Genomic DNA, 22,527 nt, shown 5'->3' with positions numbered 1-22,527 from the left:
CAAAAATAAAAGCTTTGGGGGAATCCAGCGGGGATTGAACGGGGTGGGGGGAAAGGTGGGGTGAAAGGCCTTTACAGCGCCCCAGGAGAGGAGTTTGTGGTGAGGCTCAGGTTCAGGAGCAGGTGCTGAGGGAAAGGATCCCCCAGGGGGACTCACCCGGGCCGAGCTGACGGTGGTGGCAGTGAAGTGGCTGCTGGAGGAGGACACGGTGTCGCTGTAGGACATCATGGAGTAGGAGTCGGGGGCGGCGCCGGGCCCCGAGGGCTGACGGGCCTTCATGGACTCGATCTCCCTCTTCAGCACCAGGTTGTCGAAGCGGTCGAGGTCCTGAGGGGAGATCACCCCCCGCACCTCGGACAGCAGGGAGAACTGGGCCGGGCAAACACAGCCAGAGACAGGTTGGGGCAGCACCACAGACCCGCCCTCCCTCCCTGCTCAGCACCGGCCACGGGATGTACCAGCAGGTGACACAGCAGGAGGTTTGGTCCTAAACATCACCAGAAGCTCCTCTGCCACTGAACACCAGCCTGTATCCCCCAGAGTGTGAGGCTGTGGCTGCCCCATCCCTGCAAGTGTCCAAGGCCAGGTTGGATGGGGCTCAGAGCAATCTGGGCTAGTGGGAGCTGTCCCTGCCCATGGCAGGGGGGTTGGACTAGATGGGCTTTAAAAGTCCCTTCAGCACAAACCATTCTGTGATTTTATGAGTCTACAGGTATTTAGCCATCATGCCCACCCAGCAAGTCAGCACAGCAGCACACAGAGCAGGAAGAGCACTTTGGGGTCCACCAATGCTGCTGGTCCTTCCAAAACCCCAGCCCCGAGGGGTCTGTGGCACTCAGTGCAGGCAGGAACTGGCACCAGCTGGGTCTGGCTCAAGGCTGAGCCTCGTGTGCACTGCAGGCTGGGGAAAGGGGCTCTCCTCAGCAGAGAGGACAGGCAGGGATGGGTGAAACGAGGCGGCTGAGCACGTGGAGGAGCCGCATGTCAGTCCCTGGACAGCCCGTCCCCGCCTTCCCCCGGCACAACTCACCCCCCCAGCCCATCCACTATGGCAACAGCAGCACTCGCCCTCCTCCCCTACCTCCATCAGGTCTATGAGCCACAGGAGCCGCTCCTGGGGACGTGCCGGGGGGAGAGCAGAGGAAAACAAGCACAAAAGCGAGAACGTGACATCAGGGAGGATGCGGAGTAAAGGAGCAAGAGGAGCAAACCCCGGCACAGCGCCTCCCTCCTCCCCCAAACACACCCCAAATCCACATCCAGCCGCATCCAGGGCTGGATGTGACGGCTGAGGTGAGTCCCTCCTGCGAGAGGGGCTGGGGAGGGGAATGGCATCGGGATTGAGGGCAGAACAGGGCAGAGGGAACAGTTTAGGAGCTCTGCCCCTCTTGGGACAAGCCCCAGTTCACCACGAGCTGGTGCTTTTAGCTTGGCAGCTGTTTTAGCAAACAGTGAGGACAACCATCTCCAGCGCCAGCATTCCCAACACCCAGGCAGAGCTTGGAGGCAGGTGTGTTCTCACACCCATGGAAAGGGCTGCCACAGGGCCAGGGAAGACCTGTAATGTCGTGTTCTTGGAGGAAGCTCTTGAAACAGAGCTTCTAAGGCACAGCCCACTCCTTCTATGGCAGAACAGCACCCTGGTCTCCCTCCCTGAGCTCTGGGCTCATGTGCCACTGCTCACACACCAGCCCGAGCAGCCACGCTGGGCACATGCTGTGGAGGCAGAGCATGGCACACCTGAAGCCCACGGTACAGCCCCAGGCACGGGGACAGCACGGGAGCAGGGTGTCACACCCAGCACAAGGCCCTGGCAGACCTGTGCCAGCTCCTAGAGACTTCAGAAGAATTTTCCCAGCAGGTCCTCGGGAAAGCAGAGCAAAACTGGCTTTGTTTCTCCCGATCCAGAAAGGATCTCAGTGGGATCCACCCTGACCAGAGCAAGTGGCTTCCCTACGGGTATTTGTGGAGTTAACGGGGCAAAAGCACAGCTCTGCTGCTCTGACGCTCTCCTGGGATGCTGCACCACCCCATGTAGGCAGGCAGAGCCCCAGGAAAGCCCCCTCCTCTCTCTCCCCCCCAGCTGTGGTGCCTGGACCCTCCACATCCCGGTCCCAGCGCTCCAGCCGCGGGCACTTCCCTTGCTGCGGGACCAGCACACATCCCGTTGTCCCCTGCTCTGCTCAGGAAGGGCTTAATTTCCTAGGTTACTAATGCATTTATGATGAAAGGCATTTTATGGCTAAGGAAATTAATTTGGGGGCTGTGTGCCTGCACGCTCTGAGGTGATTACACCAACTTAATTAGACGGTGCGTGCCACGACAGCCTGGCAGAGCCGTGGGAGTGAGCGCTGGAGAGCGGGCAGGGGCTGGCATGGGATGCAGTGGGAACAGGCAGCCAGGGTCTTTAAGGAGCTGATTTAAAAGCTGGTGAACAGCAGCAGGCACAGTGTGGCAGCAGCACATTGCTGGGATTTCTGTGTGGATGCAGCTCTCTGCCTACAAAATAACGTTTTAAAGACAAAGCATCTTTTTTTTAGTTCGTTGGGCTTAAAACCCAAAATGGCCTTCCTGCTTTGTCTGGGGATGAAATTTTGGAATTACTTAGATGAGGGTCGGGAAGTTCAACTTATTTGTGATTTTTATGCATCATGAAACCTGCATTCTGCTGCTCCACATAATATTTTATCCTACATACTTGTGCGTGCGCTGTGATAGTTTTTATTGAAAATACATTTAGTGCCGTGCTTTTTTAGAATATAAATAACTAAAAGGCAGTAAAGACTGAATTCCAAAGCTGAATTACAAGTTTGGCTAAGAGACTTGCTTTAATTGCCTAGAGGAGTCTAGAAGAGCTTTTTTTTGTGTTTTTTTTTTTCATTTAAATGAGCCATTTGTCCATACACTTAAACCCATGTTTGTCCTTCAAATGCACGGCTCTGCCAGAGATCCTGGAAGGGAGATTGGCTTGGTCCTCACTGGGGACGAAGTGACATGCAGCACCACAGCCCTCACGGGGGGGACAGGAGCACAGAGACACCCAGCACATGTCATGGCATCACTTTATTCCACCTAAAAATCCCCCCAAAAATAAAAGCTTTGGGGGAATCCAGCGGGGATTGAACGGGGTGGGGGGAAAGGTGGGGTGAAAGGCCTTTACAGCGCCCCAGGAGAGGAGTTTGTGGTGAGGCTCAGGTTCAGGAGCAGGTGCTGAGGGAAAGGATCCCCCAGGGGGACTCACCCGGGCCGAGCTGACGGTGGTGGCAGTGAAGTGGCTGCTGGAGGAGGACACGGTGTCGCTGTAGGACATCATGGAGTAGGAGTCGGGGGCGGCGCCGGGCCCCGAGGGCTGACGGGCCTTCATGGACTCGATCTCCCTCTTCAGCACCAGGTTGTCGAAGCGGTCGAGGTCCTGAGGGGAGATCACCCCCCGCACCTCGGACAGCAGGGAGAACTGGGCCGGGCAAACACAGCCAGAGACAGGTTGGGGCAGCACCACAGACCCGCCCTCCCTCCCTGCTCAGCACCGGCCACGGGATGTACCAGCAGGTGACACAGCAGGAGGTTTGGTCCTAAACATCACCAGAAGCTCCTCTGCCACTGAACACCAGCCTGTATCCCCCAGAGTGTGAGGCTGTGGCTGCCCCATCCCTGCAAGTGTCCAAGGCCAGGTTGGATGGGGCTCAGAGCAATCTGGGCTAGTGGGAGCTGTCCCTGCCCATGGCAGGGGTTGGAAGGAGATGGTCTTTAAGGTCCCTCCCAACCCAAACCATTCTGTGATGCTGGGATGACTCTGTGATAATCTGCTACACCTGGATTTGGCTTCCATACCCTCACCCTTGCCCTGAGCAGATCACCTTGGAGGCACTGGGCCATACTGTGACAATGTCCACACTGTGACAATGTCCACACTGTGACAATGTCCAGACTGTGACAGTGCCCACAGTGTGACAATGTCTACACCGTGACAACAGCTCTGCTCAGCCCACCGGGTACCAGAAGCAGCCCTGACCCTGCCATGGGCTGCTGTCAGGGTAGAAGACCTTCCCAAAGAATTATGGCGAGGAGATCAGAGCTTGTTTCACTCAGGGAAGCTCTCCTGCCTACAAGAGGCATCTTTCCCCAGAGACAGTTTTAGATGTTTTCTTCTCCTGCAACCCAGAGAAACACTCCCTGGTATGAGAAAAAGATAAATCCTGCAGACTTGTCCAAGGCCCCACAGGGGGTGGGGAGCAGAAATTATAAAAGCCCTGAGGAGAGCAGGGGTTGTGTCTTTCTCTGGCCTGGTGTTTGAAGTACCATTAGGATTAATGTTCTTTTAAGTCCAGCGTTCTCAACTTTGGAAATAACTTTTCCTACAACCCTGGCATTTTGGGGGGTACCTGTGTGTTCTCCCACTTCCCAGCCTCACCTTGGCATGTGTGTTGAGCAGCTCGAAGAGGGCCATGACCAGGGCATCCACGGAGATGTTGCCCTCCTTATACTCGTCCAGGTAGTAGCCCATGGTGGCCCTCTCCTGCTCGTTGAGCAGGTGCCGGGCCTGCTCCTCCAGCATCACTCGGGTCTGGTTCACCATGCTGCTCAGGGTCACCTGGGAGCCCGCCAGCCCCCGGTAAAACACGGGCTGGGGGGGACAGGAGACGGGATTTGGGCTGGGATGACAAGGAACCGGCTGCTTTCCCTCTCCTGAGAGAGCCAAGCAGCACAGGCTGCACTGGGGATACCCCCTGGCTGTGTCCCAGAGCACTGATCTCACCCAGCCGCCCGAGAGGGAGCTGGAAACGGGAGTGGAAGGGGGATGTTGAGGTGACTCGAGGCAGGTGACCCCCCAAGGGTTCAACAGCAGGGCTGTCCAGTGTCACCACCTGGCTGGGTAACTCCAGAGCTGTGATCAGAGGCCCTGAGCTCTGCTCTGGGGGGACCAGGGACAGGACCCAGGGAATGGCTGGAGCTGTGTCAGGGAGGGTCAGGCTGGATCTCAGGAAAAGGTTCTTCCCCCAGAGGGTGGTTGGCACTGACCAGGCTCCCCAGGGCAGTGGGCACAGCACCAAGGCTGCCAGAGCTCCAGGAGGGTTTGGACAACGCTCTGAGGGACAGGGTGGGATTGTTGGGGTGTCTGTGCAGGGCCAGGGGTTGGACTGGGTGATCCTAGTGGGTCCCAGCTCAGGATATCTTATGAAACTATGGATTCTATGAGTTTATGCAGCACAAGTTGAAAACCAAAACAGCCTCCCAGCCCTGTTCAGCAAGCAGGGACACTGCCCCTGGACCAGTGATTTAATCACAGCCTGTATTCCTCCCTGGCAAAGCTGGGGGAACTGGGGCCACGAGAGACAGGCCAGCTTCCCACCCTCTGTAAAAGGCACATTTGCCCCCAGTGCCAGCTTGAAGCAGACCCTGGTGAAGAAAGAGCCACTGGCAACCAAAGGAGCCCCAGGGAGAGACAAGTCTGGCTGCAGATGAAAGGCTTTTTTTCCTTTGAGAGGGATTTCTAAGAGGAGGTCCTTGCTGTTCCCTCCCAGGCAGCACTGGCACGGGGATATGGAGCCAGACAAGACCCTGACTATCCCAGAGCAAGAGAGGAGTTGGGGCTGAGGAACATGTTTTGCCAGCAAAGAGTACAAAGCTGTTATCAGTGAGAGCCACCTGTGAAACCTCCCTGCCTTATTTCCATTTAAAAGAAAAGTGCTTTGCAGAGAGGTGTGGGCAGAAGACACTGGCACAGAGCTGCAGGCACAGCATGGGTGAGTCCCTGCCACTGCCTGCTGTGCTGGAGAGGCCTGGCTCTGCTCTGCTTCCAGCTGGGAAAGATCCCAGGAGCTGGCAGGGCCCAGAGACAGCCACCATGTGGAAAGCACCACAGTCCCATCTGCAGGGTGGAGGGTGTCCTTGCCTAATCATTGCCCCTTGCCCATTAAGGTGCTCATTGCCAGGCTGGGAGGCACCAGATGTGCTGCAGAAGTGACTCACCAGTGGCACAGGAGAGGGGGCACCCACTGGTTCACTTGTCAGCTGCCAACAGGAGGTGGGGAGGAGAAAGGCCCATTAAAACCCTCACCAAACCAGCGTCCCTTCCATAATCAGGAGCACAGAGCCCTCCCTCCCGTGGAAAACAGAAGATAATAACAGTGATTTTTTTTGTCTTTCCTAAGGCATCAGGCATAAGAGTTGTCTTACCCTGGCTGTCATCTCCACAGCGTGGTTGCCCACTGCCCTGCGAGGAGGGAGAAGATCAGTTAGTGCTGATCCCTCGTCACCTGGGGCCTGGCACAGGACCTGGCACAGGACCTGCCACCTTCTCTCCTCCCTGTGCCTGCAAGCTAAAAGCTTCTGGCCTGAGAGAAGGGGAAGGGGCAGCAGCACGTTGTCCAGACCAGGTCAGAGATGCTTCACTTGACACGAGGACCACACACCCCAGCACCGGGTGCTCCCCTGGACAGAGCAGGTCGCACACTGGGTGTTCCCCCAGCCCGGGGTGACTCTGTGCCCCCCCCCAGGAGCTCTGAGCTCACCCCCCTCCTCAGGAAGCCCCCAGGGGCTGTCCCACGCACGTACCCCGCGGAGCTGACGAGGGTCTCCCCGAGCTGGGAGCTGGTGATCCAGCGGGTCTCGTCCACGGTGGTGCGGGCGTGGGGCAGGCGCCCGATGTCCTTCACCGTCATGATGAGGTGCCGCGAGGACTTGAGCAGCTTCACGGCCTCGTCGTGGGGGATGCTCAGGAAGCTCCTGCCGTTCACCTCCAGGATCTGGTCCCCCACCTGCGGAGTCGGGATGGGGTGAGCTCCCGGAGAGTCCTGGGAGCTTTCCTGTTAGGAACACGCCCTCCTCTCCCACCACTAAAGTCGGGATACAGCAATTGGAGGGACCGGGAAAAATGCTGCTGGCTGAAGAACCAAGCACTCAGGCTGGGAGCCACTGAAGGACCAGTCTGCAAAGCCTGGAGGAGCCTGTTTAGGATCCCAGGTCAGACCAGTGGGCCCAGTCTCCTCCATCAACCAGACCTGCAGACCAACTGCAGACCTCCAAAGAACACCAAGGCCTCCAGCCCCAACCCTCCTGCTGAATTGGGGGGGCCAAGAACCATCTGTGGAAGCCCCAAACCTCAGATCTCTGTGTGCAGCAGGGAAGTTCAACTGGAGTGCCTCACCACAGCCTCCAACCCCCTGTAAACTGTAGGATCTGAGACAGCTGGATTCCATCCCTCCTCTCCTCCCATTTCCTCCCCAGCAGCTCCTAAGAGCTTTTATTTTGTGGGTAGGGCCGTTGCAGTAACCAGGAATTTCCCTGACAGCCTGGCCATGCTCAGGACACAGGACCCATGTGGTATTTCCCCCTTCATCCCAGGCCCTCTTCCTCTGTGCTTCCAAGGCATCCAGTGCTGCTCCTCCTCACTCCCGTACTCCAACTCACCCTGTTTCTGACAAAAAACCTCTTTGAAACTGTTCTTTCCCATCTTTCCTTAACCCCAGGCTTCTGCTCAGCTCTGCCAAAATGCAGTCTGACTTTCTTTATGACACAGTGCAGTCTGGGATTCATTCTCCAGACTCTTCCTCCAGTGGGAAGCACTGGATTAAGCACTGCCAAGTCCCTGTGGTGGGCTGTGACTCTGCCGTCACCTGAGCTTACTCCAGTCCTGCCCAGAACTTTGCTGAGGTGAAAGTGGACACCAGGAGCACCACAAACCTGTCAAGGCATCCATTCCTCTCCCTGTCTTCCTGGGATGTTTCCCCTTCCACTATTGAATCCAGTGAAGGGCCCAGTGACCAGGCCACAGAGCCAGACACGGTGCTGATATGGCCTGACTGTGGTGTCTCCAGGTATCCCCAGGGGGACATTCCCAGCAGAGAAGGCACAAGAATAGGGAAAAGTCAGAGAAAAATGGGCCACAAAGATGCTCAGAGTGATGGAGTATCTCTGCTCTGGAGCCAGGCTGGGAGAGCTGGGGGGGTTCACCTGGAGAAGGGAAGGCTCCAGGGAGACCTGAGAGCCCCTTCCAGGGCCTAAAGGGGCTCCAGGAGAGCTGGAGAGGGACTTGGGACAAGGGATGGAGGGATAGGACAAGGAGGAATGGCTTCAAACTGAAGGAAAGGTTTAGATGGGATATTGGGAAGAAATTGTTCCCTTTGAGGGTGGTGAGGCCCTGGCACAGGTTGGGCAGAGAAGCTGTGGCTGCCCCATCCCTGCAAGTGGCCAAGGTCAGGTTGGATGGGGCTTGGAGCAACCTGGGCTAGTGGGAGGTGTCCCTGCCCATGGCAGGGGGTGGAATGAGATGGGCTTTAAGATTCCCAAACCATTCCATGATCCTGTGAACGACAGAGAGGACACATAACCAACAACTCATGGAGCACTTTGCTCGGGGTGCAGCTGTGAGAACGATCAGGTACATCTGCAACAAAAACACGTGATGGGAAACTGTGGTAAGAAACAAATCAAGAACAGCTCTAAAATGAGTGTAATGTCTATATCCAGATGAATGCTGCAAGTTCATTCCCTGGCCACATCTCTGCCTGCCCAGCAAGGGAGAGAAAAGTTGTAAGGAAGTGAAACAAAAATGATTAGTGGCAGATGAAGGTGCCTGTGAAAGGACAGATTGAACAGATTAGGCCTGTTAAATTTAGAGAGGAGATAATGTGTGGGGAGCTCGATGGAGCTGTACAAAATAATGCTGGCAATAATGAGAAGCCAGAGAAGGGCTCCTGTTTACCCTTCCCTCTGCTGAAAGGACAGAGGATGCTCAGAAGGAGTGTTCAGAGGAGGCTGGAAGGAGGCTCTGATAGGAAAAAAGGACCTGGAGCAAGAGCACCACAGAACCATGGAGTCATTTAGGTTGGAAAAGACCTTTAAGATCACCAAGTCCAGACACAGCAGAGCTCAGCTCCATGTTCAGCTCCATCCAGGGACCTGAGCAGATTTGCCTCACTCTTCGTAGAATCACAGAACAGTTTGTGTTGGAAGGGACTTTAAGGATCATCTTGTTCCACCCCCTGCCATGGGCAGGGACACCTTCCACTAGCCCAGGTTGCTCCAAGACCCCTCCAACCTGGACTGGGACACTTCCAGAGATCCAGGGGCAGCCACAGCTTCTCTGGGCAACCTGTGCCAGGGCCTCCCCACCCTCACAGGGAAGGATTTCTTCCTAAAATCTAATCTAAACATACTCTCTTCACAGTGTGAAGCCATTGCCCCTTGTCCTGTCTCTCCAGGCCCTTGCAAACAGTCTCTCTCCATCCATGGGCTCCCTTCAGGTTCAGGAAGGCCACAATCAGGTCACCCCAAAGCTTCTCTTCTCCAGGCTGAACAATCCCACCTCTCCCAGCCTTTCCTCCCAGCAGAGCTGCTCCAGCCCTCTCATCATCTTGGTGCCTCCTCTGGACTCGCTCCAACAGCTCCACGTCCTTCCTGTGCTGAGGAGCTCAGTAATATGGAACATCCCAAATTTCTGGGGACAGTTCCTTCCTCTGTGGATGGTGGATCACAAGAGCACTGGGAAACGGGAAGGGAGGGAGCCCAGGGGAGGGTGAATAACACAAACCCACATTCCCAACAAACAGACTCGACAAAATATCTCAGACTCCCTTCAAGCTCTGCCAGCTTCAAACCCACCATCAGAAAACTGCTGATGAACAACAAAACAGGGAAAGCAAATTATGCAAGTGCCTGAACTGCCAAGAGAAACACACGTTCAGGTGGAATGAATATTATCTCTCAGGTCTTTCTGATTTATCAGCCAACCCACTGGAGTGGATTTTCCTGCAAAAAGAAGGAGCAATAAACCCCCAAATTTGATTAGACAGTTCTGTTGCAATTATGAATCTTTAATAGTTTTCCGTATCAGGCATTAAACTTTCATGATTGTTTTGTTTCAAGACAGTTACACAGATTTAATAACCTTTCCTTAATTTCTCCTTTTAAGAGAGAACCCAACAGGAGCCTGGCAAGTCCTTGTTGCATTAGGGAGACCAGAAGGGCCCTGGACCAGCTACTTCATCCTCTGTGTCTGTCCTTCATCACTTCCTCCACATTTATTCCATGTCCTTCACATCCCTCTGGTCTCCTGTGCCCAGCACATGACCACCTCTCCCAGGTGCTCCCAGAACATTAACATCAGGTGGGAAAAATCACCCACAAAATACTTGGATAAGTTTGAGCACCTCGTGCAGGGACAAAAAAAAAACAAAAGACCTTGTAAAAATGATTGCTGGTGAAGGGCAGATAAAAAGGAATCAGTGGACAGCCCAAATGTCTGCAAATCAGCCTATCTTGATCACAGACTCCTGTTAGAGCTGGAAAGGATTTGTTGCTAATTAACATGGATAATAATTATATTTTCTCCCCAAAGTCAAGGACAACGGGGAAGGTGACAAAAAACTGCAGAGATGCAAAAAGAACCACCCAGTAAAACAAAAGCTGACCCTGGCAAAAGTGATTTGCTGTATGCACAGCTCCAAACTGGCACAGAATAAAAGAAGTAATAATAATAAGACACATACACACAAAAAATAAAATACAGGAAAATTACTGCCCTGGATATTTCAGGAACAAGTTTTCAGTTGTGCTCAGCTAATGGTGGGTGGACACACAGGACGTGCTGAGTGCTTGAGCACTTCTGAAAATGGAATTATTCCCATTTCCTAGGGATAAATGTACCCTGAAACGCAGGGGCTGAACATGACATGCAAAAGGTGACAGAGCATGACGAGAAGCAGAGCTCGGAAATAACACACCTCGGTGGCAGGCTTGGCTCCTTCTCCTTGTGGAGACAGAGGGAATGACGTGGGAAAGGGAGGTGCAGCCAAGAGAAACTTAATGGCCTTCAGACAAGGGGTCTGAGCAGCTAAAGGCTCTTAAAAATAATCAAAACAGGCTCTGGGAGAAATTCAGTCACACAGACAGAGAAATAGGTGAGAGATTTTAAACATGAGTTCACGTTAAATGACACCAAATTGAGCTGGGAGTACCAGGGCTAATAGGGTGCCAAGTGGGTTGGCATTAGCACCAGTCCTGTTTAATGCCACTAATGTACCTGGAGAGGGGCTAAATTACATTGGAGATACCACTAAAGTAGAAGGAGCCTCCCTCCAGCACAAATAATTACCAAAAGCAGACCTTAAGAAATTAAAAATACGGGCAGGGAAACGTATGAATCGACTGGGAATCGACCAAGTTAAATCAGAAAAATAGGGAGGTGCTCAGCTTCTCCAGGAGGGAAACAGGGCAGGGCAGGTGATCCATGGCCAACGAGGATCACAGAGAGCTGGGAACAGGGTAGGGAATGATTGGTGCCAAGTGCTGCCTGAAAACTTGTTCTTTTCCTGACCACTTCACAACACAAATAGGAGGAACAAAGCAGACGCAGACGGGAATGAAAGCACAAGGAGAGGAAATGGTCTCTGGGGGCTGGCAGAGGTTGTGGCACTGCTGTGGGGAGGGTTCTGGTGGCCTTCCAGGACAGGAGCCATTTAAACAATGTCTGTTCCCAGCAAGGTGGCACCACTGGAAGGATCACTCCAGGAGAAACATTCCATCTCGGGTACCACAACCACACACCTCCTCACTGATCCCTCACTCTGCAGCTCCTTCCCCAGACTCAGAGGGAGCCACAAGGCTTTTATTTTATCTTCTCCTCTTTTTTCAGTATCTCTGTCCATGTGCAGACCTCAAAACACAAACCAGCTTTCAAAGGGCAGCTCTGGGATGAGGGGACTGAGTGCACCCTCAGTCAGTTCTCAGATGACATCAAGTTGTGTTCAGGGAAGGGAACGGAGCTGGGGAAGGGGCTGGAGCAGCAGGAGCAGCTGAGGGAGCTGGGGGGGCTCAGCCTGGAGAAAAGGAGGCTCAGGGGGGACCTTCTGGCTCTGCAACTCCCTGACAGGAGGGGGGAACCGGGGGGTGTCAGGCTCTGCTCCCAGGGAACAAGGGACAGGAGGAGAGGGAACAGCCTCCAGCTGTGCCAGGGGAGGGTCAGGTTGGATATTGGGAAAATTTCTTCATGGAAGGGGTTGTCCAGCCCTGGCACAGCTGCCCAGGGAGTGATGGAATCCCCATCCCTGGAGGGATTTAAAAGTCATATGGATGTGGCACTTGGGCACATGGGGCAGAGGTGGCCTCAGCAGTGCTCAGGGAACAGTTGGACCTGATGATCTTGGAGATCTTCTCCAACCTAAATGACTCTCTGTCCTATGACAGCCACTGAGGATGTAAAATCATTCACCTCTTCCTGTTTACAGCCCCTTTTCCCCTCTCCTCTCATGTATGGGTAGATATGGATCATTGTAGCCTCTCTCCACCCCAGCCCTTGGGCTGGGAACTCAAATATTGAGTTGTGTGTTCGAAGCGAGCGCCTGAAATCTGCTCTTTCTGATGGAAAGGTCACGGGGAGAAAACAAAAATGGCTTAAAAAAGAAAAAAAATCCTGACAAAATACACCACCAGAAAAAAAAAAATGAGCAGGGAAGAAATCAGGATGAGAAGAGCCATGGATGCCACCAGAACAAGGCCATGGCATCGCTGGGAATGTCACCAAGGAGGCAGGAAGGACAGAAGCTGAAAGCAAAACACGGCTGACTCACGTCCCTGCTCTGCAGCCTCTGCTACCACTCACTTCTTCAGTCTGAGAACTGGCTCCCAGGCAGCATATTTTTAAAACATGCCCAAAGAACACATTGTCAGGAGTTCCATGAATGAATAAACATAAAGAAGGCCAAGGCCAGGAGTATGAATATTTAATTATTGACTGACTGCAGCGATCCAGCCTGTTTGCTGCTCTGCCTTTCATGGCCACGGAGCACAGAGCAGCAGCACCTGAACCAGCAGCAGCTCCTCTGGGACCCACATCTCAGGGCCAAGGCACCACTTCTGGAGTAGAAAAAAAGCCAGTTTAGCTCCTGGGACTTGGAAAAACCTCCTTGTTTTGTCCTGGTTTTCAGTACCATGTTGTTTGCTCTTTGATCAAAATTTAAGGGAAATGTAAAACATTAATTGTTCAGTTTATTTATTATTAGAACATTTCAAAATTCTCTGAGTTGGTGCCATAGATACAAGAAGGTATAAATTAAATGTCTGGCAGAATCACAGATTGGTTTGGGTTGGAAGGGACCTTAAAGACCATCCAGTTCCACCCCTGCCATAGGCAGGGACACCTTCCACTAGCCCAGGTTGCTCCAACCTGGCCTTGGACACTTCCAGGGCTGGGGCAGCCACAGCTTCTCTGGGCAACCTGTGCCAGGGCCTCCCCACGCTCACAGGGAAGAATTTCTCCCTTATATCCAATCTGAACATCACATCAGAATCAACTCAAACAATTCTGGTAACAAATTCAGTGACAGCAGCAAACCCCAGAGAGGGATCCACTCTTGGGAAGTCAGCAGGAACGTTCCCATTGACCCAGCAAGGTTGGGTCGAACCCACATTGAACAAACCCACCGTTTTTCTACTTCACAGAGCAACAAACTACCTGGAAATCACATTTACCCACTGGTTCTTCCTTCCCTGTGGTATCACATCCCTTCCACCAGCACCTGGAGCAGCGCAGGGAGCATGGGGGGACACGATCTACACCCAACCATGTCTAACAGCAGGACATAAAAGGCCTTTCTTTATCTCCAAAGCCCCGAGCAGCTCTGAATTTACAGCCCGCGGCAAACACAAATCAGGGCGGGAAGCGCCTGAGCTGATCTGAAATCACATAAAGCCTGACATTCAGAGCAGGAACTGCACAAATCAGCTGCCAGGGAACAGAGCAGCGAGGAGGGAGATGTGCAGAATCAATAAGCAGAGGCTTTGGGGTGCAAACAACAGCCCCGGTGGCGGGAGCGGGGGTGGCAGGGACAGGGGACAGCAGGGACAGCTCCGGGTGCCTCCACGGAGTGCGAGTGTGGCTCATTCCCAGCCTTCTGAGCAGGCATGGGCTGAGCTAGGGGGGATAAAGCCAGGTGTTGTGCTGCTGTGAGTGTCCCTGTGAGTGTGCAGGGTGACATCACCCCTGCTGAGCTCACCACGGGTGGACGGAAAGGGAAGCAAAGCAGCAAATTTTCCCCACGCAGCAAAAAGAGGGATTTGGAGCAGTACCGAAGTGTTAAACACGAATCAAACTGAAAGAACCCGAGGAAGACAACACAACTTCTCTTTTCCTGCCTTTCAGGCTTCTTTTAGGACATGGAGCTTGACTCTGGCACAGGGGCAGCAGGCGCTGGGGACACACACGGGTGTCACCAAGGTCACCCCACAACGCCCGAGGCAGCTCCAGCCAGTCCCTCTCTTTCCAGCTCTACCAAACAGAAACAAGTTGTCCTGTGCCTCTTATCATCTGTCTTGAAATCCTGGTGTCCCAGAGCACTGGCCCTGCTGCCTCTGGCCATGACCCTGCACTGACACCCCTGGGATCCAGCCGGCTACCCCATTCGGCTGTGTGGGCACAGCTGCTGGGAGGTGCCAGCCCAGAGGAGTGTCCTACACTTTGAGAGAGACCAAGGCTCTGCAAGGAGTTTCCAGCAGCAGCTCTCACTTCTTGCTGCCTAAGAAACACTCCATTCTCTAGCCAGGATGCTCCCACAGCTCCCCATCCTAGTGACCCCTCAGGTCACAGGGGCCAAAACCTCATTTCCCTGCTAAGGACCTGGGAGAGAGATTAAAACTTGGATTGATCCAAACCTCCAAGTGCAGCATTTTCATTCTGTGTCAAAAAGAGAGACAGGTGCCTGCAGAGCACAGTTAAGTTCAGCAGTGGCTGCATTACCCCCAAAAACATCTCCTTGGCTGCAAAGGGAACTCTGGTGACCTCAGTGCCCAGTTAGATGCAACTTCTTGTGCCACAGCAATTTGAGGGACAGGATCATGTCTGTCCCAGCCCAAATCACAGCCCTCTCCACCAGACTATCTCCAGTTGGTGTTTTGACAAATTTAAGTGACTTTATGGGGCCACTGAAGGCTTAGCCCTGAACTGCCCAGGGCTGATCAATGGAGGCATCACAGAATTGTGGAATCATTTAGGTTGGAAAAGACCTTTAAGGTCACTGAGTCCAAAAATGTGTCCCTTCACAGTACAGGGAGGGGATCAGAGTGGATTACCCCTCGATCCTCAGCAGTCCAGCACCATTTCAGGGGACTGAGAGAACATTTCAGAGTTTAACATCCAGCAGTTTTTGACTGACACAAGGAGCAGGGAAAGAACTGACTCTCAGGGCCCATGGGATTGCACTGGAGGAAGCCAAAAGGGCATGATGTGATTGCAGGGAACTGGGTCATTTAGAGAGAAAAAAACACACTGGAAAAGAAAGCCGGAGTGAAGTAAAATTTTACAGCCTGAGGAGCTTGAGTTTCAAACGTGCCCCATTCCCGAGTGGCACAGAGATACACCAGTGGCTCCCTTTCAACTCATTTAACTGGTGAATGCCCTAGGAAATACAAAACTTTAACCCCAAATGTCCCTTCCAGGAACAGCTGTGATCCCAGGATGTCCCATCCTGTTCTGGCACAGCAGGAAGGCTGGAGGAGCTCAGAGGTGCTGGGTGTGTTCGTGGTGGGATGAACAAGGTGCAGGATGTCCCTGTACCAGAGATCTGCAGCAAACCTGCAGCCAACCCTGGACCAGGGCCCAGCCAAACCCCAGAGCATCCCTTAGGGACCTGTTTGACAGTGGAAGGAGCCTGATGCAGCTGGAGGTCACGCCAAGTTAGGTTGCTGATGGATCAGCTCCATCCCGAGGGTGATCCCGCTGGTTCTGCTTGTTAAGACGTGATCCCTGTGGATGCCAGTGCTGCAGGAGGAAACCTGCACACACCTGCTCCCTCCAAACACGTGCCCCCAGGCAGGTTGAGAGCACCTTGTGCCCAGCACTGGTTCCAAACATAATGGCTTTGGATGGAAGATGCAGGAAAAGGGCACAGGATCAGGATCTTTAATAGAAAACCCTGTCCTGCCAGCTCAGGGAGGTGAGAGTGACTGTCCTGTGAGCAGAGACTGTGGCAGCTGGGCCTGGTTAGTCTGGAGAAGACTGAGAAGGGGTCTCATCAATGCATATAAATATCTCCAAGGGGTGCCAGTCCCTTTTCAGTGGTGCCCAGTGACAGGATGAGGAGCAATGGCCATAAACTAAAATACAAGTTCCACCTCAGCATGAGAAAGGACTTCTTTCCATGGAGGTGGCAGAGCCTGGAACAGCTGCCCAGGGTGGGCCTGGAGTTTCCCTCTCTGTAGACATCCCAAACCCACCTGGATGTGTTCCTGTGTCACCTGCTCTGGGTGACCCTGCCTGGATGATCTCCAGAGGTCCCTTCCAACCCCAGCTAGTCTGTGATTCACCTGCCAGGTTTTTGCTGCACACCAAAAACATCCCTGGGCTGTGTCAAAGGGGAGAAATCAGATGTAAGGCAGAAGGCAAGTACAACCCACCCCAGGAGTGCTAAGGCTGCACTTCTCCCTGCACCACCTCCAGGCTCAGGTCCAAAACACCCCAAGAACCTGCCCTGAAAAGCCACCTCAGAAATGCAACACTCACCTGCCCATTAAGAGCTGAGCTTGGCTGGGGGAAAGAGGCAGGAAGAGCAGCAGGGACGGGCTGACCTGGCCCTGCAGCCACCAAATGTGCAGCTCCACCTCCCCCCCAGCCCGCTCTGGGGTCACTCTCACCTTCAGGCCAGTGCTCTCTGCCTCGGAGCCTTTATCCACCCCGGTGATGTAGATGCCCAGGGAATACTCAGCCCCTCCTCGGATCATGAGGCCCAGGGATTTCCCTTCGTTCAGGACCAGGTTCACCTGCAGAGGAATGGGAACAGTCATTGGTGTGGGGTCTGAGTGCAGCCAAAAGGAGAGGTGGGACACACAGGTGGAACAGGGAGCTGCACCCCCACCGTGTCCCTGGGTGGGACAGGGCAGCTCCTGAGGGACTGAGGAGGCACTGGGGAACACCACAGGAAAATCCAGCTCTGGAGCACTGGGAGGGTTCAGCACATGTGGCCTGGCTGGATTTCAGCCATGAACCAGGGGCAGAGCTGATCCATGGCACTTTTCCACTCTCTCCTTTCACAAGGGCATCTCCAGGGTAGAGACTGAGCTGAGAGCAGCCCCCAGAGCCCCACGGGCACCAAAGGAGAGGTGCCAGCCAGCACTGGCTGTGAATCCCCTCTCTGGAGTCCCATGCCCTGTGCAAACATGTGATTACAGAGCAATGAGCCCACTCCATCTACACTGGGAATCAGCCCTTGGCTCTTCTTTGGCTGTGAGGGGCCACTCCAGGCACTCTCCCCTTGGGAAAGGATATGGAGAACAAGCCACAAGGCAAACCCCAAAGAGGCCCAGGGGCTCCTGTGCCTGACTATCTCTAATTAATAACACAAGGACAAGTTTTCCAGCCAGCCAGCACATTTTGCAGAAAGATATTTAACGTTTCCCACAACCTGACAGGCTGATTTTCCACAACCCCACAGCACCTGGACAGATGTTCTCCCCACCAGATGCTGATCTGCACAGCACACCCGAGCCATCAGCCAGCTTCCATCTGCCCCCCTCCACCTTCTCCTGCTCCGAAAATATAGGGATGTTCAGGTGAGAATTTCGAGTGCATGAGCAAATCTGTCTTCAGCTCCCCGGAGGACTCTCAATTTAAAATGGCCTTTGTTCACTCACTGCACGACACCTCCTAAATTAATAACTCCAGGGGTTTTTTTCTTTTGCTTTGGTCCCCAAGTTTTAAGTCACTCCTGGAGAAAAGCAGACAGCGGGAATAAAAACAAACGAGAAAGGCCAAAATGTGTTTCACACTGATAGAAACAACCAGAAACAGGCTGCTTGTCAAGGGCTTTTATATTTAAAACCCTTCGCTGCAGTCAAACCGAAATCTTGCACGTTTACCTGGATGGAAAAGTAATTTCCAGCTTTGAGTCACTAATTAATCCACCTTTCCAGAGGACACGGCATCACACGGGGAACTCAGCCCAGCCTTAGAGTGGCTGGTATTGAAAACCCATTTTCTACCTTGGTGAAAATCAGAAATCAGCAGCAGGACACAAATGTACCTGAGGCTCCAAATTTTCTACTTAATGAGATGGATGCAAAGCAGCTCCTCATGTAGATCCACACTCCAGGAACGGCTGGAGATGAGAACTGTAAAGACATTAACTCCTCACACCAGCACCCTTCTCTAGGGCTGCACAAACCTCCTGGGTTAGTCCTTCCCCTCGTTTAAAGTGCAGAAGGTGCTGGAAACTATTTGAGGCTTGAAGAATTCTAAAGGAATTACACAGAGACCCTTCATGCCAGGCTGGAGAGGCTGTTGGGCACTGAACCCACCCAACAGTCCTGTCGAAACCAAGGGCAGTTCAGCTCTCTCTTCACATGGAAACATTGCTCTGCACCACAGAACACTCCACTCAGTGTTTCTCTAAAGCCAGAAAAATATTCAACTTTTCTGAAGTCCTGCTTCCTCCCAGTCTGTCTAATGACATTTAGGGTTTCCTTTCTCTAACTTCTTCACCCCATTGTGGGCCAAACGTCTCAAAAATGCCTAATACTGGGGAAAAAACGGAAGTAGCAGAGTGCATGGAGTCAGAGATCAGGTCAAAATAGAGTGGGAGTGCCAAAACCCTCTCTGCAGGTCCCTGAACAGCACGTACAACCAGAATTGGCAACAGGAGGGGTATCCAGACATTTCCATCTCCCTTTAACACTATTCCAATGAGCTGGTAAGCTGAGAAGCTGCTCTCCCACATGGGTATCATCAGATGGAGTAAGAGATACTCCCTCTCCCTCTCCACCCGAGGTGCTGCCACGTGAGCTGGTTTGTTTACACGTATTCCAGGGAAAACCTGGCCTTCCAGGGAAAACTTGGGCTTCCAGGAGCGGAAAGCAAGGGATACAACCCCAAGGCATGAAGGGCTGGAAGCCTCTTCCAAGCCGTGTGGAGAAACCTAAGCACTGCTGAAAAAACACCTCGCTGCTGGCAGCCCCAGCAAGTTGGGCTGTTCAGGGCTTAATTGCGTTTCTTAATCAGCTTAATGGCCGTGGCTCCCCGGGCAAGCCCCGAGGCAGCGCGCTGGGAAGTGCCGGGAAAAGCGAGGCAGCAGCAGGGGACAGGGAAATCGGCGCTTGGAGCGTCCAGCTCGGTGATAAACGGCGGGATTCGGGAATAGCTGGGAAACAGAGGGAGTGCTGGCAGGCAGGGGGCTCGGCTGGGTCGGGCTGAGGAGGACGGATAAGCTGATTGCCGGGATGAAGGGATGAAGGGAAGGCTGAGCCACCCCATGTTAAGGGCTTAGGGATCAGAGGGGACTTTTGCACACTGCTTCTTCCCAAGGGACTCTGTCTCCAGGGATGGGTCCAGCACACACAGAGGTGGTGCCAGGAGGGTGCCCCAAGCACAGCATCATCCTCACCCACCACCGAGGGCACCTCCCTGTGCCATGAGCCCACTCCACACCCGGCTGGGTGAAGCACAAGCCCAGCTGAGCTGTCCAAGCATAGAGTTAAACCTGTGCCCTGGGACCAGACTGATGTTCCCAGTGGCTCCCACCATCGATCCTGCCACGGTGGAAAGTGCTGACCCAGAGCCTCACCAGGAACAGACCCTCAGCATGGTATTCCCTGGATCAAACCCTGCTGCTTGGGCTTTTCCACTCAGGTTTGTAGGTATATGATTAACACTTCTGTGCCAAGTCCTGCCCCAGAAGAAAGCACTGAGGTTCCATTTCCACTTCATGCTCCCTCCCTCCTCCCTGTTCCACAGCCAGGCTGCAGCTCACTCAGGGTGAGGAGCTGTGACATCCCTTGAGGGTTAAAATCAGGGAAAGCTGGGATCAATCTGAGCTGCAAATCCACAGCTGTCCTGACACCATCCTAAACCAGGCAGCAAGCAAGGGCAGCTATTCCATGGGGGAAACTGAGGACATCATAATCCAAAACTGGTTTGGGTTGGAAAGGATCTTAAAAATCATCTCATTCCATCCCTGCCATGGACAGGGACACCTTCCACTAGCCCAAGTGGCTCCAAGCCCTGTCCAACCTGGCCTTGGACACTTCCAGGGATCCAGGGGCAGCCACAGCTTCTCTGGGCAACCTGTGCCAGGGCCTCACCACCCTCACAGGGAAGAATTCCTTCCCAATATCCCATCTAATTCTACCCTCCTTCAGCTTAAAGCCATTCCCTCTTGTCCAATCACTCCATGTCCTTGTAAAAAGTCTCTCTCCAGCTCTCTTGGAGCCCCTTTAGGCACTGGAGGCAAATTAACATCCAGGCAAGGTCACCCCCCACCCCTTGCTGGGTATTCCCAGGCAGCACTGACACTGTGCAGTGCCCACCTCCTCCCCTGTGCCATTCCAAGGCCGTGCCCAGCCCCAGGCTACTCCTGCACGTGCCACACAGAAGCATTTGGAAGATCAAGGTCACAATTTTAATTTCAATTTCAATGCTGAAACATCTGCTGCCTCCCGGAGCAGGAAATGAAGGGAAAAAACCACCACCATTAATAAAGCATTTGCTCCGAGCTGATTCTTGCCCAGGATTCCTCCTCTCTGGGTTTATGAAATTACCTGTTGACAGACTCGATTTTATCATTAGAAAAAAAGGCTCTTTCAGACATGAATGACTCGGCACACGAGTGTGGCTGAGGAGGTTTCACCCATGCTGGCAGCTATTTTCATGCCATTACTGCCACCACACAAACAAAAACAACATTTCAGGAGGCTCCCAGGGCTCGTCCTCCTCCTGCTTCCCAAGGAAACCCCACAGGTTTGTGTCTAGACATCCTGCAAACACAGGAGCGAGGGAAGGCAGAGCCAGCTCCCGAGCCATTAACTGAGTGCTGGGAGCAGCAGCCGCAGCTCTGGGGGTGCCAAATCCATCAGAGCTGGCCCAACATCACCCCCCTGCCCAGGGCAGGCTTGGTAAAGCCATGCCAGGGCTTGGGCACCACCTCCAAGGGGTTTAATACGTGTAACATCAGCACAGCCACAGCACAAGTGGGGACAGTGAGCACCTCCCAGGGTGGAGAGGGGACACTCAGAGCACAGGGACAGTCCCCAAACCAAGTCCCTTCCCCACCCCAAGCCTCAGCCCAGCTCCTGGCCAGGCTGATGTTGAGCCCAACGCTGCCTCCCTGCCAGGCAGGGCCTGGCTCATGCAACAATTACCACTTTTGGGTGCTTTTTCACCCGAAGGAACAAGGAGATGGCACTGCAGCCCATCAGCACGGGGTGAGGTGGGCTGAGCTCTGACCCAAGGGGTATTTTGGGGTAATTCTGCTGGGACAATGCTACAGACCCCTCAAGGCAGGATGTCCCATCCCTGGAAACATCCAAGCTCAGGTTGGATGGGGCTCTGAGCAACCTGGTGGAGCTGAAGGTGCCCCTGCTCGCTGCAGGGGGTTTAGAGGGGCTTTAAAGGTCCCTTCAACCCAAATCATTCTGTGATTCCAGGCCTGGGCACTGGGGGGACCAGTGGCTCCCATCACATATTCCAATAACACAGGGAACTATCCACCCCCCCCCACACACACTGGATGCACTCAAAGCTGTAAACAAAATCAAACCCCAGCAAGGTCAGAGCAAGCAAACAGTGAGAGACGTGGGGAGCTTCACACTTCACACTGAAAATGCCATTACAAACTAATAGACAGAAATCCTTCCTCCTCTCTCCTGCCTCTCTTATCCTTCATGCTCAAGTAGTCACCATTAGTGCCTCAAACATTCAAAGCACACAGTATTATCACAGATTTATTTTTTTTTTCTAAATAATAATTACAGCTACTTCTGGGTACAGAAGTGCCTGAAGGCAAGGAGATGTTCACACTCTCTTCTTTATATATATTTTCTTTCTTCTGCTGCACCAAAAGCTTGAAGAAACAAGCAGCTCCCCTGGCAATAAGCACATTAGAGCAGCAATTCAGCTGATGGAATGGTGCTTCTCAGAGAATTCACAGTCCAACACTGGCAGAGCATTTTGCACACTTCATCTTCCTCCCAGCTCAGCAGCACCTGCGAGGGTTTTTTTGCTGTCTGAGGGTTTTCAAAGTGCTTTTAACAAAATAAGCTGTTGATTCCAGAAGTCCATCAATGACAATTCACAGCACAAACGGCCCTTTGCTGCTGTGACAAATCCAAACAGCTTCAAGCCTGGACAGATGACAAAGATCCAAGTGCTGTGAGGCAGAAGGTGACCACGGGAAGCAGGTCCCAGCTTTCCAGCAGGCAGGTGCCATCCTGTGTTGGGATGGTGCTGGGGACTGCCCTGCTGCTGTGTCTGGCCTGGAGACACGTGGCTCCAGAGCTCTATCCTGCTCCCAACCCTCCCTTTCAGACTTCCCACTGACCACCACCACTGGTTACTTCACCTGTGGGCAGGATGGACACAGGGCTCTGGTAAAACACTGGATCCACTGGTTAGGACTACAGGGAAGGCTGCCCTGTATCACAGAATCATAGAACCATAGAACCATAGAATCAGCTGGGTTGGAAGGGACCTCTGAGATCATCGAGTCCAACCCTTGATCCAACCCCGCTGTGGTTCCCAGCCCATGGCACTGATGCCACATCCAGTCT

The 22,527-nt window shown here is 53.4% G+C and overlaps 1 protein-coding gene across 4 annotated transcripts in view; it reads right to left on the bottom strand.

The window, feature by feature from the left end:
- The window catches only part of WHRN (whirlin), a 49,924-nt gene that overhangs the window by 9,100 nt on the left and 18,297 nt on the right, over positions 1 to 22,527 (bottom strand). Inside the window, exons 1-8 of one of the 4 annotated variants that reach the window (XM_017829259.1) lie at positions 22,320 to 22,387; positions 16,627 to 16,752; positions 6,556 to 6,758; positions 6,178 to 6,214; positions 5,971 to 6,012; positions 4,412 to 4,624; positions 3,242 to 3,454; positions 1,082 to 1,114 (exon numbers count right to left, since the gene is read on the bottom strand). In XM_017829259.1, coding sequence (XP_017684748.1) covers positions 1,082 to 1,114; positions 3,242 to 3,454; positions 4,412 to 4,624; positions 5,971 to 6,012; positions 6,178 to 6,214; positions 6,556 to 6,758; positions 16,627 to 16,713 — 828 coding nt within the window. In that variant the 5' untranslated portion in view covers positions 16,714 to 16,752; positions 22,320 to 22,387. Of the gene's footprint in view, positions 1 to 1,081; positions 1,115 to 3,241; positions 3,455 to 4,411; positions 4,625 to 5,970; positions 6,013 to 6,177; positions 6,215 to 6,555; positions 6,759 to 16,626; positions 16,753 to 22,319; positions 22,388 to 22,527 lie in introns of those variants that run through there. The other 3 variants (XM_017829255.1, XM_017829256.1, XM_017829258.1) reach the window with 3 other exon arrangements.

Source organism: Lepidothrix coronata, unplaced genomic scaffold (genome assembly GCF_001604755.1).
Source record: "Lepidothrix coronata isolate B3197 unplaced genomic scaffold, Lepidothrix_coronata-1.0 Scaffold160, whole genome shotgun sequence".
NCBI classification, from domain to species: Eukaryota; Metazoa; Chordata; class Aves; order Passeriformes; family Pipridae; genus Lepidothrix; species Lepidothrix coronata.
This window is presented reverse-complemented; position numbering and strand designations above follow the sequence as displayed.